Raw genomic sequence first — 17,660 nt, 5'->3', positions numbered from 1 at the left:
TGGTACGGTACGGTTTGATTCGGTACGCTTTTTGACAGTGGAAACGACCATAAAAGCATACCAAACCGTACCGTACCACTCAGTGGAAACGGGCCATATGAGACACTTTTTCAGTGCTGTTATGAGCTTCCACTGCAATACTGTACTATTGCACTTAATACAAAGCATAATCATCTTTACATTATAAATATTTTCCTTTAGGTCTATGTTAATAATCAAGTGAAGATTCCAACATACATCACTGATAGATTCATTATCACCACCACTGGCATAGCAGCGACTGTGAACATCACTGACATTAACGTTCAGATTAGAGTCAGTGCTTCAGAAGTCTCAATCAGACTCCCGTTTTCCTCCTTCCGTAATAATACAAAGGGACAATGCGGTAAGTATACATTTCTGCTTTTGTTCAAATGTGATGAAAAAATAATAATTTTACATCTCACAATACAAATGTTTATCATCAAAAACATGCATCAATCCAAGCATTTTAAAACTGATTTTACGTGAAGTTTTACAAACTAATTTTGAGTGGAGCACGTGATATGATTGATTGCGGCTGGTCTCTCTTTCGTAATCATAAATAATCCAATCAGACTGATTCAAGCCTCCAATAAATTGACTGATTTCACCCTACTGTCTTATCTTCATTTTGGAAGAACCACCCCAACCCCCCCCCACCCAATCTCCTCCTTTTACCAGTATGAGCTTTCGAGACCTATACCGCCCTGGGCTCAATTATCTCCAAGCTCAGGGTTCTCTAATAGGATAGCACGCCAAACCTGCTAATAGCGTCAAGCAATATCTAAGCGTGAACTCTTGAATTAGAACCAGCCAGAACAAAACAAATCAAATTAATAGATATTTAGAGTAGTTATAATATATGATGTAGATTTTTGTTTTTAAGAGTAACTATTTGTTTATCTGATGGTTCTGTCTAAAATATTTATTGGTTATTTTTTAAGTTGAATAGTAATATTTGTTAAATTAGCTAAAAATACAGTTTGTCCTTGTATGTAACATTTACATTACATTACAGGTTGTTGTGACAACAGCAACACAAATGACTGCCAGTACCCTAACGGAACAATCAACAGTTTATGTGAGAAAACGGCAGCATTTTGGAATGTTTCTGAATGTACACCTCCACCATCACCTCCGGTTCCACCTATACCTCCAGTCGTACCTCCCTGTGAAATCCTCAAGAACAAGTAAGGCAAAGGACTAACAGAGTTTGATGCTATTACTGGCATTATTAACAGGGGTGCACATAACTGTTTTGGTCCGTTTCTCAAGGGAGTACCTGAAGATGTTGCTCAATCCTCACACTCTTCATGGCACATCCATCCTGTGAAATTCAATTGGAAATTCCCATTTTCACAATGTTGCATATTTTCACATATGTGACATTTTTATTGCTTTGAAATCTAAACATGGAACTAAACAAAAAAATCTAACACAAACTTCTAAACCTACGGTGGCTAAGTGATTAGCATGTTTAGCGTACAGCAAGAAGGTCACTTATGTGAAGTTCGCATGTTCTCCGGTTTCCCCCTCAAAGTCCAAAGAGATGTGGTAGAGATGAATTGTATAAGCTAAATTGGCCATAGTGTGTGAATGGGAGAGTATGTGTGTTTCCCAGCACTGAGGGTTGTATTCTAGGTGCTGGGTTGTGGCATCCACTGTGTAAAACAATTGCCAGAGTAACTGTCACCTTAGGGCCACTCCTAAGTTAAATTACTGAAGGACTTTCATGCAAGCGGCCACAGGTGGCGATTGTAAATGACGTCACTTGCAGAGGAAAAGCCAAGCAGTTAATACACAGATACATGCAGCAGAACACACAAACACAAGATGGCGCAATTATACCATGCTGGTTTTTAGGAAAAATGTAAAGTTTGCATGAAATCAAAATGTACTCTTCTGTGCACTTCATTATAATGTAGAAATGTATTTGTCCTCAGAATCTTTAATCAACAGCATAAATATATATATATTTTTTTTGCTTTGTGCCAACTTTAAAAGTAAAAAAGAACTTCTTAAACCAGAGAAGCTGAACATTATTATAAACATAATAGACACTACTTATCCATTGTACTGTTTTATTGTTGTGCTTTTTGTTGTTGATAATTAAAATTAACAAATAAAACCCCAAAACCCCACCCCCAGGTGGGGCACACAGCCAGATCCACCTGAGCAGGAGCAGATATGCTAAGCTTCTCTGTTTCGCAGCTGCAGGAACGTGGCAGACACGAGTACTAAAACACGAAATGGAGTTCATTTTACTATGGCATTTGGAGCGCTGAATAAATTAGAGACGGTAAAAGTGAGTGGGTCCAATTTCAATGATCTTAAATGTGGATGAGTCTTGTCTACCCACGTACAATGATTCCAACAACCATTCGTAACCTTAATCCAAACCCTACTACAACCTTCACGTATTTTACAAATAACTATATATAACCAGCACAAATTATTTTACACCGCTAACATTTGTAATAATTATCCTACCGTACACGGGAACAGCGTTGGTAAACAAAAGCACCTCACCAGCATGGTATCTGGTCTGTATTTTTTATTTTAATCACACATGCACACCTGCAAACCAGTTATGTGTACCTTTTTTAGTTAAACAGTATTAAATCTAACACATTTTTGTTTGGTATTTCTCTATTAACGTTAGTGTTTATTTTGCCTTTTGTCTACAGTGTGTTTAAAAGCTGCCATGATGTCGTTCCCTACGATGAGTATTATCAAGCATGTAAATATGATGTGATCACTATGGGAAATGAGTCTTATGGCTGTGCTAGTGTGGAGTCCTATGCACAATTATGTAGCCGTAAATCTATCTGTGTGGACTGGAGAAGCTCACCTGAACTTAAAGGGCTTTGTGGTAAACTCACTAACACATTCATGATTGTAGCAATGTTTATAATGTAATGTGTGTATGCATGCATTTGATTCTACTTTCACTGTTGTAATTCATACATTGTGTCTGACAATAGTCTTGTCTTTGGTTTCTGGAACAGATTTCAAGTGTCCCAGTTCCAAAGTCTACAAGGCATGTGGACCGAAAGTGGAAAAATCCTGCAGTACATCGTAATACGCCTCATTAAAATCCAAAACTATTTAATTATCTGCAATACGTTTAGCACTATGTTTTTTTTATCACTGACAAATCTGTTTTTTAACTAGGTACAACACAATGTATGCGGATACACAATGTCAAAGCAACGATTGTAACCAAACATTAGCAGAAGGTTGTTACTGTCCCGATGGACAATATCGGGTTAATTTGACATCAAATTTGTGTACAGCTTACTGTGGTAAGGACTGTTTCTTTGTTAACTTTTCTGAATTGATGGTTTAATGCAGCATGATATCATATTTTAATTTTGGTGATGATTTTTGCTTGCTTTTTGCAGACTGCATTGGCCCTGATGGATCACCTAGAAAGGTATGTCACGTTAATTAATATTACTTCAATAGTCTATCATGGCGAGTGGGAGGGAAAGGACGAGGACTCAATCGCAGGACAAAAGCATGCGTTTATTAACCAAAGAAATAAAACAAAAAGGCAACAAAAACCACCAGAGGGGGTGAAAAGTCTTAAATTAACAAGAAAAGCTTGGCTGGGCTGGCAGGGAATGGCTTGGAAGAGCAGGGCTGGACAAGACATGACACAAAACTCTCAAAGAATGACAAGGAACTAGCACAGGACAGCAGACAAGAGGGAGCTATAAAGCAGCACAAATTAAGAAACAAACAGCTAAACAGGATTAACTAATAATGGGTTAACAAGCAGGGTGGGACTAGACAATAGATAGGAGAGCACATGGTACAAAGACACAACACAAGCCATGTGCTCGCGTAAAACAGGACTAGAACACAGCCAATGAGATAACCCCCTTAACCGCATGTTTACATGAAACACAACAGCACTGGGCGAAGTGCAAAAACACAGGTCCCGTGCAACAAACTATGGCAAAACAGACAGAACACAAGACACGAGTACATGATAAATAACACTTAACGTGCACTCACATATGCGACAACATGCATGTTCCAATCGCAGCGCCAACCGAAACCAACTAAACTGGAGCGCAGAGAACGAAACAACATGCCGCGAACAAATAACACACTCCAGGGGCCTGTTATATAAACCAAGCCAGGCTTATTTTGGTAAGTCAGGTTTATTAATGGTGGTTTCGGTTTCATAAATCAAATTTACGATAGTTATTCAGTTACTCTGGCAACTTAAGCAGGAAAACTAGCATGGACCAGGGCAGGTTAACTCTCAGGCTAAGTCTTAAGGTCAAGCTTAATCAAAGTAATGTTAACATTTACCTGCCATAATGCCATTTTAAATCACTTGTCAAACCTCTTAATGATGATTAAAACTTTATAGTCACTTAATAGTAAATATATATACACCAAACATGTTTAATTTATATAATACAATAATACATTTAAATTCCGCACCCCCCCCCCCCACATAGGTTACGCACCACAAACCTATCCATAGGCCTAAATAATGGCCTATATTTTAACATCTGCAATTTCCTGTCAGCCTTCTCTCTTGCTTTGTTGTCACCCATAGATTATTATGTTTAAATTATTATATGTTTGAACACTACTAAACAAACGCGGCTGTAAACACAGCTGTGTCTCATTTCAGAAATCTTTCTTTCATCGTAGTTCCCATGGTAGCACAGCATAATTGATGCATCTATGCTTGACCTTTAAGGCTTCGAGACATTAACGTGCACAAGCAGTTGTCTAGATTATTTCAACTGAACTCAGATTAGTTAGATCACATGATGTTTAACTTGCTGTTATGGAACCAATTTGAGTGTGGATATTTAGTTCAGCTCATGGAAGGTTTTTGACTTTAATCCCCGCTTTTCTTAAAGACTTTTATGAAACAGCCATCTAGATGGGTGAGCACACGCAAACCAAGCCTCCTCAAGAGCACACACATGCTCACTTTGAAGACAAGAACACGCAGCTCAGTCGAGGCTGCATGTTCAGAACAATGACATGAGACATAGGACTGACACGACCAGTTTTACAAAGAATTGTAGGCAGGCTTAACAACAAAACAGCAGTACTATTTTCTTATAAACATCTCAGCTGTCAGCAGGAATTAAAGCAGACCTGTACATGCAAGATGTAAAATAAGTCTCTGATGTCCCTAGAGTGTGCATGTGAAGTTCTGAATTTGATTTGAATTTCTCCAAATTTTGACTATAAATGGGAATTCTGGAAATAACTATCATCAACATTTTTCTTCTACAGCCTGGAGAAATCTGGACATATCAGTGTTACAACTATACATGCCTTAATGCTGGTGTCTATGTAAAAGCTCCTGTAACGTGTCAAACTGTAAATACCTGTGGTGATGGATACAAAAGCGCTGTTAAAAACTGCTGTCCAACATGTGGTGAGTCTTCAACATTTGATTAACCGTCAAAGAAATTGTAATTCACAATGAGATCAACTCTCAGTAAAGTATAAGCAGGTAATAATTACTAGCATTGAGCATGGGTGAGAAAAGTAAGACATACAAAACAAGTCCTTAATGGACAAATGATTCAACAAAAGTTTGAAGCTGCTGGTGTGGCTATAGACACCAAACAAACATGGCAACGCTTTATTTCTTGCATTTAGAGCTAATAACTGCCATACACACATGATAAAATCATTCAATAATAATAATTGAAATATTCTTCATCCATTCAGTTTGTGATTTTGAGCAATGTCTTCAGAAGAAATGTGATGTGGGATTTGAGTTAGCGTTGAATAAAACTGAAGGCAGTTGCTGTCCACCCTGCGGTAAGTATCACATTTCAAAATAATTTTGTCTAAATCTTTTCAAGCTTCCAAAAAGAAAAACACTTTTTCCCCACGGAAAAAAAGCAAAATATAATTAAGTGCAATTTTTATTTTATCTACAAAACACCTTAAAGAATAGCTCATGCCAAAAACATTTCAGCATTTTGACATACATTTGCTTCTACATTTAATTATATATAATTTTAAACATATATAATGTGAGATGTTAGAAAAAGATGGAAAAAATAGTTGGTTTTGTTTAAAAAATGATACACATGTACCATGAAGTAACTGTGTATCCTGTCACAAATGTGGTCTATAGGCGTCCAACTTGGATTTAATAAAGTGGTGGTTCTTAACTGGTTTGGAAATGAGATCCAGATTTTTCTAAGGTCATTGAACTGCAACCCAGGATTTTGGGAGCACCAGCTCTACTTTTGCACCATTATCCTGTGAAACTATTCGCATTTTGCCAATTTCCACATCTCTCCCACTGAAAATAAACCAGACCCTCGCTGATGCCGTGTCCTGTCTGAAACTGACTTTAGGAGAACGTCTTATTTCTCAAGCGTACTGTATGAATCACATTTGAAATGTTTTTCAACATTAAAGATTCTCTCAAAATGCTTCTCCAACCCACTTAGGGTCATGGCCCACCAGTTGAGAAACTCTGTATTAGAATATCTAAAAGGGGCTATATGCCTTCAGCACTTTAAATATAGCATGTAAGTGGAATAATTAGCTAAATAAACCATAAATGTATCATTAACGCATTGTTTTTGAAGCTTTAAAGAGATTGTTCACCCAAAAATAAACCTAATTGAGTTTCTTTCTTCTGTCAAACACAAAAGAAGATATTTGGAAGAATGCTGCTAGATGGCACTAATTTTCTTCCAACTATGGAAGTCAATGGGTGCCAGCACCCAGCATTCTTTAAAATATCTTCTTTTGTGTTCAACAGAAGAAAAAACTCATAAGGTTTAAAATGAGGGACAATAAATGATGAGGTAATTTTCATTTTTGGGTGAACTAACCCTTTAAGCTTCATGCCACATTTATTTCATTTCTATTAAAAACTGCGTTCATCAACATTTATCTTGTTGCTTTTCATGGTGACAGAACATTCATATTTGGGTGAATCTTCTCTTAAACCAATTTACTTATTTCTGTTTAGTGCAAAAGGATGTCTGCGTGTACAATAGCTCTGAGTACAAGGTGAGCTGTTTGGTTCATTCACTCATTTTGGTTGAAGCTTTATACTGTAGATTTATGAATCTGCTCTTCAGTGCTGTCTTTCTGTCTTTTATTAGGTTGGCGTCTACCATTTCACATGTCAAACTTTAAACTGTCGTCAAGTTAATGGCTCATTTGTGGCAGAGATGACCACAACTCAGTGCCCTTACTTGAGTTCACAGGACTGTGGGCCTGTAAGTACAATCTCTAGCTTCATCTGCACATTAAATACTTGTCTGCGCATGGCTGTTGCATTACCCAGAAATCTGAAATAAAGCAATATATGCCAATCACATTTATGACATACAAGTGCATATTTAGGTTTCACAAAAAAAAAAAAATATATATATATATATATTCGAAATATTGGCTGCCATTGAAGCTACAAATATATACATATGTCCAAATATATTACATAAAATATATATAGGTAATATGTGGATATATTACTTATATATGTATTCATATATGGCCATTCAGTCTACCAATGAATTATTGGAGGCAGAAAGAGCTTAAAGAGACCTAAAGTGGTAAAAGTGCCAATAAAATATAAACATTTTTTTTTTTAAATTAATAAATAAATTCTCTCTCTCTCTCTCTGTCCCCCTCTCTAAGGGCTTTGAATATGTGAAACAAGAAGGAGATTGTTGTGGAACATGTGTGCAAACGAAATGTACTTACATGATGGACAACACCACATACACACTTCAGGTAGATTTCAAAACATCTGTCAACTTTTTTTATATCCCTTTAATTCATTGATTAATGAATCTGTGCTTTTCTTCAACCCGCTTAAAATCTGTCTGTGTTTTGTTAGGTTGGAGAAGGTCACAGTTACAAATGTGAAAATGTGACCTGTAGTATCATTAGTGGCTCTCCTGTGACTGAGAGGAACTCTGAGAAGTGCACTTACTTGAGCTCACTTGACTGTAAACTTGTAAGTAGAATCTCTATCCAGTCCCAGCAGGCACAGGACGTCAAATTGACATTGTACCCCAACATCGTCGGATGTTGCATTTTGGGTGGAAATGAAAATCGTGTTGATGTCAGAACCCAACATCAGGCCGACGTCAGTGTCCAATGTCGGACAGTCGTTGCATTTTGGTCATTTTCCAACTCAACCTAAAGATAACAATATATCAACGTCTAATGATGTTACAGTATAACATTGTGTCGAAGTTACCACTATGACGTCTATCAGACGCTGGATTTTGGTTGCCATTCTTGATGAACAAATGTCAGTATTTGATGTAAATATGATGTAAGTTTAAGATGTTCTCAGCATTGGATTTTGGTCACTTTCTAACACAACCTAAAATCAACAAAATATCAACGTCATTTCACGTCGCTATTAAACGTCAAAATAACAAGATCTCTACAAATGACTTTTACTGAGCTGTGAGTTCATGTTTGGTTAAATCTGATCTTAAATAGACTGGTAATCATTGCTGTCTATTATATTGTTGACATATATTATATTTGTGACACACACTAGACTATTTCCAACAGGAACACAACATCATAAGGTGTTAATATAAGGTCAGATTTAGATTCATGACGTCAGGTGACAAAAATCAATGTCTAGTCAGCGTCTAAGGACAACGTTATTTTGACGTCCAATAACGACATCAAATGACGTTGATATTTGGTTGATTTTAGGTTGTGTTGAAATGTGACTAAAATCCAACGTCGAGCCGACATCTTAAACCAACATCATATTGACATCAAATACTGACATTTATTCATCAGGTATGGCAACAAAAATCCAACGTCTGATAGACGTCAATGTGGTAACGTCCACACAACGTCAAGTTGTTACATAATTAGACGTTGATATTTGGTTGATTTTAGGTTGGATGTTGGACACTGACGTCAGCCTGATGTTGAATTCTGACGTCAACCCGATTTTCATTTCCAAACAAAATGCAACATCCCCACAACGTTGGGGTACAACATCAATCTAACATCATGTTGGTATCACATTTTTCTGCTCACTTTCATCACCTTTTGCTTTTAAAAACAGAACTTAAAAGCACAAAACTCAATTAATCAAACTTTTCTCTCTAAGGGCTCTGAATATGTGTATCAAGAAGGAGATTGTTGTGGAACATGTGTGCAAAGGAACTGTACTTACATGATAGACAGCACCACATACACTCTTCAGGTACATTTCATGAACTTTTCTATATTCTGTTAGTTCAATAATTTTTCTTCAGCCCTCCTAAACTCTCTGTGTATTATTAGGTTGGAGAAGTTCACAGTTACAAATGTGAAAATGTGACCTGTAGTGTCATTAGTGGTTCTCCTGTGACTGAGAGGAACTCTGAGAAGTGCACATACTTGAGCTCACTTGACTGTAAACTTGTAAGTAGAATCTCTGTCCAGTGTTTATTCATTTAATAGACATAATTGGCAGACGCTATTTTTGAGCCGTTTATATTACAGCACCTAATCGACTATGACCAACACTTAAGCTGTATGTTCTTGTTTACATCTGGAGATCTACATCACAGTGAGCGCTCGTGTGATGTTGCCATGTCCAGTTATTATAAGCATCTTTAGGTTTGTTATTCAGGTTGGCTCATAAATCAATCAAGTTTAATGATTTATTAGAGCGGGTGGAGCGCCGTATGTTAGAGATATTTTCAACATTATATATATTATTTGTTTATTTATTTATTTATTTCAGTTTATTATGGAGCTGCTTTTTGATATATTTTTTTTTCGAGGAAGACCTGCCAACACAAATGAGTCACAGCTTGTACCTCTTTCTCTGTGATTTCTCTCTCAGTGAGTCAGATCACAGGCAAACAAAGAAAGTTATCTCTGATATGTTTTAGAATATGTCACAAAATATTGTTTGCGTTAAACTTTTTTGTAAACGAGACCCCTATTGATGACTTTTACTGAACTGTGAGTTATTGTTTGGTTAAATCTGATCTGAAATGAACTGGTAATCATTACTGTCAGTTATCTTTTAGCTTTGTGACTCGCACCAGACTATTCACTGGCTGATTGTTCATGTTTTTCTGCTCACTTTCTCATTACCATAAACTGTGCCACTGAATTAATAAAACTCTTCTCTCCAAGGGCTCTGAATATGTGAAACAAGAAGGAGATTGTTGTGGAACATGTGTGCAAAGGAACTGTACCTACATTATGGACAACACCATGTATACTCTTCAGGTAGATTTCAAAACATCTGTCAACTTTTCTATATTCTTTTAATTCATCAATCATTGAATCTTTCTTCAGCCCTCTTAAATCTGTCTGTTTTATTAGGTTGGAGAAGTCCAGAGTTACAAATGTGAAAATGTGACCTGTAGTATCATTAGTGGCTCTCCTGTGACTGAGAGGAACTCTGAGAAGTGCACTTACTTGAGCTCACTTGACTGTAAACTTGTAAGTAGAATCTCTGTCCTGGGTTTATTCATTATTAGACATGTTTGGCAGCTGCTATTTTTGAGCTGTTTAACTCTACCTACAGAACCTAATCTAAACAACTATGAACGACAACAAAATGTATATCTTTTTTGTTTACGTCTGAAAGTCTACGCCACAGAGCATGCTCTTGTAATGTTGCCATGTCCAGTTAATATAAGCATCTATTGCTTTGTTATTTAGGCTTAGCTCATAAATAAGTCAAGTTCAATGAGTTATTAGAGTATGTGGGAAGCCTTATTTTCATTTTCTTTTTTTATTAATGGAGCTGTTTTTAATTGTTTTTTTAGCAAGACCTGGCAACACAACTGAATCATAGCTCGTACATTTTTCTCTGTGATTTCTCGCTCTGTTCATTTGGTTATCAATGGCTCAGATTGTGAACAAACAGAAGAGGCATCTCTGATGTTTTCTAGAATGTGTCGCTAAGAATTAGTTGTTCATTCACAATGCACAGAACTTTTGTAAACGAGACCACTATTGAAGGCTTTTACTGAGCTGTGCGTTCAGGTTTGGTTAAATCTGAAATGAACTGATACTCGATCCTGTCAATTATATATTTGGATTCACTGATTGTTTGTTCATGTTTTTCATCTTACTTTCTCATTATCATCACCTGTTGCTTTAAAAAAAACAGGGCTTAAAAAGGAGTAAAAGTCCCGCTGAATTAATCAATCTTTTCTCTCGAAGGGTTTTGAATATGTCAATCAAGAAGGAGATTGTTGTGGAACGTGTGTGCAAAGGAACTGCACTTACATGATGGACAACACCACATACACTCTTCAGGTACATTTCATGAATTTTTCCTTATTGTTAGTCAATCAGTTAATGACTTTTCTTCAGCGCTCTTATAGTCTGTCTTTGTTTTTGTTAGGTTGGAGAAGTTCACAGTTATAAATGTGAAAATGTGACCTGTAGTGTCATCAGTGGCTCTCCTGTGACTGAGAGGAACTCTGAGAAGTGCACTTACTTGAGCTCAGTTGACTGTAAACCTGTAAGTAGATTTACTATTGTCAACTCTACAACACCTAAAGCTGGATTTACAACATCTTCCTAAGATAAAAAGACCATTAAGGTTTTAATAAATGTGTTTTTTTACCATTCAAATCATGAGACTGATTTCTTAAGAGTAAAGAGTCATGAACAACCCAACCCTCGCCACCCCCATTAATATTTTATGCATACCAATCAACTCTCCCATTTTTGCAGGGATTCTCCCGTATTTTACCATTCTATCCCACTATCATCTCGTTTAAGTATTTTTCTGTATTCCTCCCAAATTTTAAATCTTTCTATGAAAAGTGACAATAGCATCAAAGAGCCGATCTCAAATGTGATATAGTTGTAAGAGCTGTTCAAGTCTGTGTTTCCTGTATTTTTACATCCCAATGTTGACAGATATGTTTATGAGATTTTAAAATGTGTGTATATATAGGTCACGCACTGCTAAAACTGTCACATGAATTGGAAATTGGTTATTTTTGCATTTTTGTTAGTAATTTCTTTCGGTTTGAAAAGTAAAGTGTAAGCAATGTCAAGTGATTTGAGGTCACTGTGTTTTTGGACTCCCAGGACTGAAGCATGAGTGCCGTCAACAGATTCCAGGCATTTTTCCATATTAATTAATGAGAAAAGGCTGGTTCAAACCAAACACCACACAAACTCCTCTTTTTATGCTATCCATTCCCTCTTCCGCACTCGAGACTCCCACCTTAACACAATTGTAAATATCCCTTTTCCTTGGCTTTTTCAAATCAGAGGTGTGAAAACCACCCTTCTGAAACGGGGGGTTTCGTTGAGCTTTAAAGTTCATATGAAATCAAAATGTACAATGTTTATTTCGCTTGCACAAAAACGTTGATGTTTAGGTGAACAATTACTCTAAATAAATGAGTCTATCCACGTAATTTTTGGGGGGTAATCCTCAAAGTATGATCATTTGCTTCGGCATTCTGCAAACACCAAATAAAACAGAAAAACCTGCTACAATTCCCTCTGACCCAAAACATTGTTGACATTATCAACAAGGTATAATAAATGATCTGATGGGTATTCTGAAACGTCTTAAACACATTCTGAAGACACAAAAGTCTTATTTTACCTTGTTTACCTTACTTTACTCTTGTTTAAAGCCCCAAAGCGGAGCTCTTTATGTTAGAAAAGAAAAAAATAAGAAAGTTATGATTCTAATGCTTTGTGAATTTGGCTCTGGTTCCTTAAAGAGTTTTTGAAAATGAACTATAAACTTGTTTTTATCCTTCAAGTTCTTTGAATATGTGAAAAAAGAAGGAGAGTGCTGTGGAACGTGTAAACAAACATGTTGTTTTTATGAAGCGCCAGACAACACCACGCATACTCTCAAGGTATATTGTAAAAAAAAAACTTTAATCATAAATGTATTGAAACAATGCACCTGTGCTGTTTTTCCTCATGTAGCCTCTATGTCTTTTTATATAGAATGGAGAGGCATACACATCCAAATGCGAGACCGGTACCTGTCATGAAGTGAATGGCTTGTTTGAGACTGAGAAGAAGATTAAGGAATGCCCTCCATTTAATCTAGACGACTGTGAGCCTGTAAGAGTTTTTTGAGTTTCTGTTGCATTCTGCTATTACTTAGAGAAGATTCACCCAATGGTTAAGGACAGTTCAGCCAAAAATGAAAATGTACTCATTATTTACTCTCCCTCCAGTGGTTCTAAACCTTTAGAAGTGTCTTTTTTTGTAGAAACAAAAGGATATTCTGAAGAACTTTTAAAACTGGTAGCCAATGAAAAAACATACTATGTTGAAATAAATGTATATTTTTAAGTTTATATAAATACGTTTTCATTCCATAAATATTTTGACAGTTATTAACAATGGTTGAGATATATATCTCAGAATTATAAGCCCCCCTTTAAATTTTTTCTTTTTAAATATTTCCCAAATGATGTTTAACAAAGCAAAAGAATTTTCACAGTATGTCTGATAATATTTTTTCTTCTGGAGAAAGTCTTATTTGTTTTATTTCGGCTAGAATAAAAGCAGTTTTTAATTTTTTAAAAACATTTTAAGGTCAAAATTATTAGCCCTTTTAAGCTTTATATTTTTTTCGTTAGTCTACAGAACAAACCATCATTATACAATAACTTGCCTAATTACCCTAACCTGCCTAGTTAACCTAATTAACCTAGTTAAGCCTTTAAATGTCACTGTAAGCTGTATAGAAGTGTCTTTAAGTGTGAAGTGTCTTTTATCTAGTCAAATATTATTTACTGTCATCATGGCAAAGATAAAATAAATGAGTTATTAAAACTAGTATTTGTAGAAATGTGTCATTCTCTCCATTAAACATAAATTGAGGAAAAAATTGGGGGATTGAGGATTTGGCAATTGGAAGGGGGGGGGGGGGATTGGGGGCGGGGGCTAATAATTCTGACTTCAGTTGTGTGTGTGTGTGTGTGTAGATGTATATGTGTATATATATATATATATATATGTGTGTGTGTGTGTGTGTGTATGTTTGTGTGTGTGTATATATATATATATAATCATGATAAAATATGGTGAATTTTTCTGTTAATACTCTAGATGGCAGTGTCCGCTATTTAAACCTTGAATTTCCCTAAAACTCTTTTTTTGTTTGTTTGTTTGTTTGTTTGAAGGAAATAAGAGTTTATACTTTAGTATAAAAACTTGGAATGTGTTTTAGCAATAATTATTTTGCGAGGTTTGATGAAATGTGTATCAAATAAAGTTATTTGTGTCTTTACAGGGAACAATAAAATTTGACTCGGATCAATGCTGTTACACATGTAAGATATTCTTCATACTAAACACCTGAACACAAACATGTTAAAACCATTGTGTCCACAATCTTCTGTGTTAATGCGGCTTATTTAAAAGTTTTAAAATAGCAAAATAACATAAGCATGAGGCTCAGACACAGGCTTACCTTTCTCCATTCATTCACAGGTGAAACTCGCAACTGTGTTCGTCAGAGAAATATCACCCGTCTGCAAGTGGATGACTGCACTTCTGTACAGGATATAGAAATTACATCCTGCACTGGCCACTGCGGCTCCATGTAAGAGTACTGCACACCTGTAGATCACACACATGCTTTAAACACAAAACCTTTCATCTGATCTTTAAAATCTTGTTAAGCTAAAAACTCTCTTAAAAGCAAGATAAAATCTGCATTTATTGTCAAACAGCTCGAAAAACAAAAAAAGTTATTCCAGTAATGGTGTTGAAGTCTCCTTCAGTACTTTTATATGTGGAATAATTTGTAGAACTTTATAATTAATCAGTAGTTATACTGGCATGATTGAGCAATATCAGTTTTTATATTGTATGCGTATATATTATGATACACTCATCTCACTGTTTTCTCTGAAATGTCTACAGGTATTCACTGTACGCCAATCAAATGACCAGCTGCTCCTGCTGCCAGAAAGATAAGTCTACCAGTTTACCAGTGAAGCTGAAGTGCACCAATGGAACAGAGATCGATTATAACTACACTTACATAGAGACATGCAAATGCACTCCAATGAAGTGTGCAGACAAGCATTAAAGGCAAATAAGAGATCCTGCTTTAAATTTGACTCTGTAATCTGACACTGAGAAAACTCCCAATTTAAACTATATATCAGAAATTAATGATAGTGATGATTTAAGCTAGCTATATATTTATATATTGACCTACATTTTTACCCAGGGATATGTTTCATTCTAAGTATAGTCTGTTTTGTTATCACTCCAAGAGGATTCTGGGCACTTTTGTTTTTTATTCATTATAATCTCTGTTAATGCATGATATAAACCTGTGTTTTCAATCCAATCAAATGAATTAAATCATAATAATAAGCATCAATTACAGTATTCTGTTTTTTTTTTTAAATGCACTGAAAGTAGAATCAACAACTCACTTCACAATCTCACAAATATGAGAGTAAAAACACAAATAGAAACAAAATATTTGGGGGATTTTTTACATTACTTTTAAACTCAGGATTTACTGCCTTTTTACATTAGTAAATCAGACAATAGTCCAGTACATATCACCATTTTAGTTTATTTCTTTTCCTCATAGATTTTTTTTATTCTGTGTTTATTGGTTTTAATAAATATAAAACTAAACAAAGCAAAATCAAGATGAACATACAAAAATAATACGCAAGTTTAATAACGAAAGTTGTAAAAATCTAATAATAATCATTCAGAAAATACAACGGGAACAACAAAGTCCTGCTGGGATTGAGTAAATTCACACTTATTATCAAAATACATCTGAGGTGGTCAGAGGCATCCATATTTTGTTTTAAAGACATCCATCTTGTTTCTTAACCCCTTGTATGTATATCGTTCCAATAGCATTGTTTCATTCAAAAGTTGTATGAACAGTTCAAATTTGTTGTTTCCAATTGAGCAAAAAGCATTTTTTTGTAGATGTAGAATCAAATGTCTTGTACAATTCTGTACCAAAGAGGTATAGTGTTGATGTGTTGTCTAAAGGAGTTTGCAAAGCTGTCCTGTACTGCTTTTCAGGAAAAAAAAAGGTTATTGCATTCCCAGAAAATATGCATGGTTGATCCTGAATAGGTTCATCTGTGACACCTGGATGATACATCGGGGGAAGTTTAGCTCAAACGAAGTGGGGTCTGATGCATCCTATGCATAAGTTTATTGTTTTGTTCAACTATTTTGTTATTGGAAAGGGGAATGAGAGTATTCTGGCATGTATATAGTCTCCCACTGATCCTCATTAAAATTATACTCCAAATCATATAACATTTTTTGATCGTCTTTAAGGATTTGTACATCCAAAATGAAAATTTTGCTATTAATTACTCACTCTTCATCCTTCCTTCATCATCGGAACACAATTTTTATTTTTTTTTTTTTGTGAAATCTTCTTCACCATCCGTTAGCAATGATCATGGGATGTTCAAAGTCTGTAAAGTGAGCCAAAAATATCAAAACATTCATTGTGTCTTCAGTAGTTTAACTGTAATCATAGAAAGCTCCAAATAATTGAAAAAAAAAAACGACTTTTGTTTGCATTTGTTTTCAACGTCAGGTCAGTGTTTGTGTTTACTATACCACACGGGTGATGCCCTGCTAATGTCAATAAGTCATTCAACACATAGCAAACGCGCAATAAGATCTGGTTTCAAAATGGTTACAGTTTTGTTTTGGTGCAAAAATGTGTTCATGGATTTTCGTATGATAACTGTTGAACTATTGAAGTCTCACGACATGTTTTGACAATGTTTTTGACTCCATTTATGGACTTTAAATGTCTCAGGATCATTGCTGTCTGTGGATGATTAGAGAAATCTCCAAAATATTTTCATTTGTGTTCTGAAGATGAACAAAAATAGTAAGGTTGAGTAATAAATAATAGAACTTTCATTTTCACTACTGCTTTACTGTAGATTTAATGTAGATTTTCCTAGCGATGTAGATTTTCCCAGAATCCCAGGAATTGGTCTTTGTGGATTTGTATGTCCAAAATGAAAATTCTGCTATTAATTACTCACTCTTCATCATCGGAACACAATTATTTTTTTTGTGTGAAATCTTTCTCACCATCCATTAGCAATGATCATGGGATGTTCAAAGTCTGTAATATGAGCCAGAAATATAGTCAAAACATTCATTGTGTCTTCAGTAGTTTAACTGTAATCATAGAAAGCTCCAAATAAATGAAAAAAACGACTTTGTTTGCATTTGTTTTCAACGTCAGGTCAGTGTTTGTGTTTACTATACAAAGCTTGTGTGTTGCGCTGCTAATGTCAATAAGTCGTTCAACACATAGCAAGTGCGAAAAACGATCTGGTTACAGTTTGGTTTTGCCGCTGAAAAGTGTTCATGGATCTTTGTATGATTACTGTTGAACTACTGAAGTCTCACAACATGTTTTGACAATGTTTTTGACTCCATTTATGAACTGTGAATGTCTCCAGATCATTGCTGTCTGTGGATGATTAGAGAGAGACCTAAAATATCTTTTTGGGTGCACTACGGCTTTACTGTAGATTTAATGTAGATTTCCCAGAATCCCAGGAATTGGTCTTTGAGGATTTGTACTTCCAAAATGAAAATTCAGTTATTAATTACTCACCCTTCATCCTACCTTCATCATCAGAAAACACAAATTA

General features: G+C 35.5%; 1 protein-coding gene across 1 annotated transcript; it reads left to right on the top strand.

Moving 5' to 3' along the window:
* Positions 1-207: 207 nt before the first annotated feature.
* Positions 208-15,370, top strand: LOC130219059 (intestinal mucin-like protein). The gene is made up of 23 exons (XM_056451327.1): positions 208-385; positions 1,040-1,211; positions 2,709-2,893; positions 3,030-3,099; positions 3,196-3,326; positions 3,426-3,457; positions 5,299-5,443; positions 5,743-5,835; positions 7,010-7,050; positions 7,146-7,262; positions 7,684-7,779; positions 7,886-8,005; positions 9,137-9,232; positions 9,313-9,432; positions 10,159-10,254; positions 10,351-10,470; positions 11,200-11,295; positions 11,384-11,503; positions 12,774-12,872; positions 12,967-13,086; positions 14,267-14,306; positions 14,467-14,578; positions 14,902-15,370. Exons 3-23 carry the CDS (start codon positions 2,782-2,784, stop codon positions 15,068-15,070), a joined length of 2,145 nt encoding a protein of 714 aa, XP_056307302.1. The 5' UTR covers positions 208-385; positions 1,040-1,211; positions 2,709-2,781; the 3' UTR covers positions 15,071-15,370.
* Positions 15,371-17,660: the final 2,290 nt, after the last annotated feature.

Source organism: Danio aesculapii, chromosome 25 (assembly GCF_903798145.1).
Source record: "Danio aesculapii chromosome 25, fDanAes4.1, whole genome shotgun sequence".
Classification (NCBI taxonomy): domain Eukaryota; kingdom Metazoa; phylum Chordata; class Actinopteri; order Cypriniformes; family Danionidae; genus Danio; species Danio aesculapii.
This window is presented reverse-complemented; position numbering and strand designations above follow the sequence as displayed.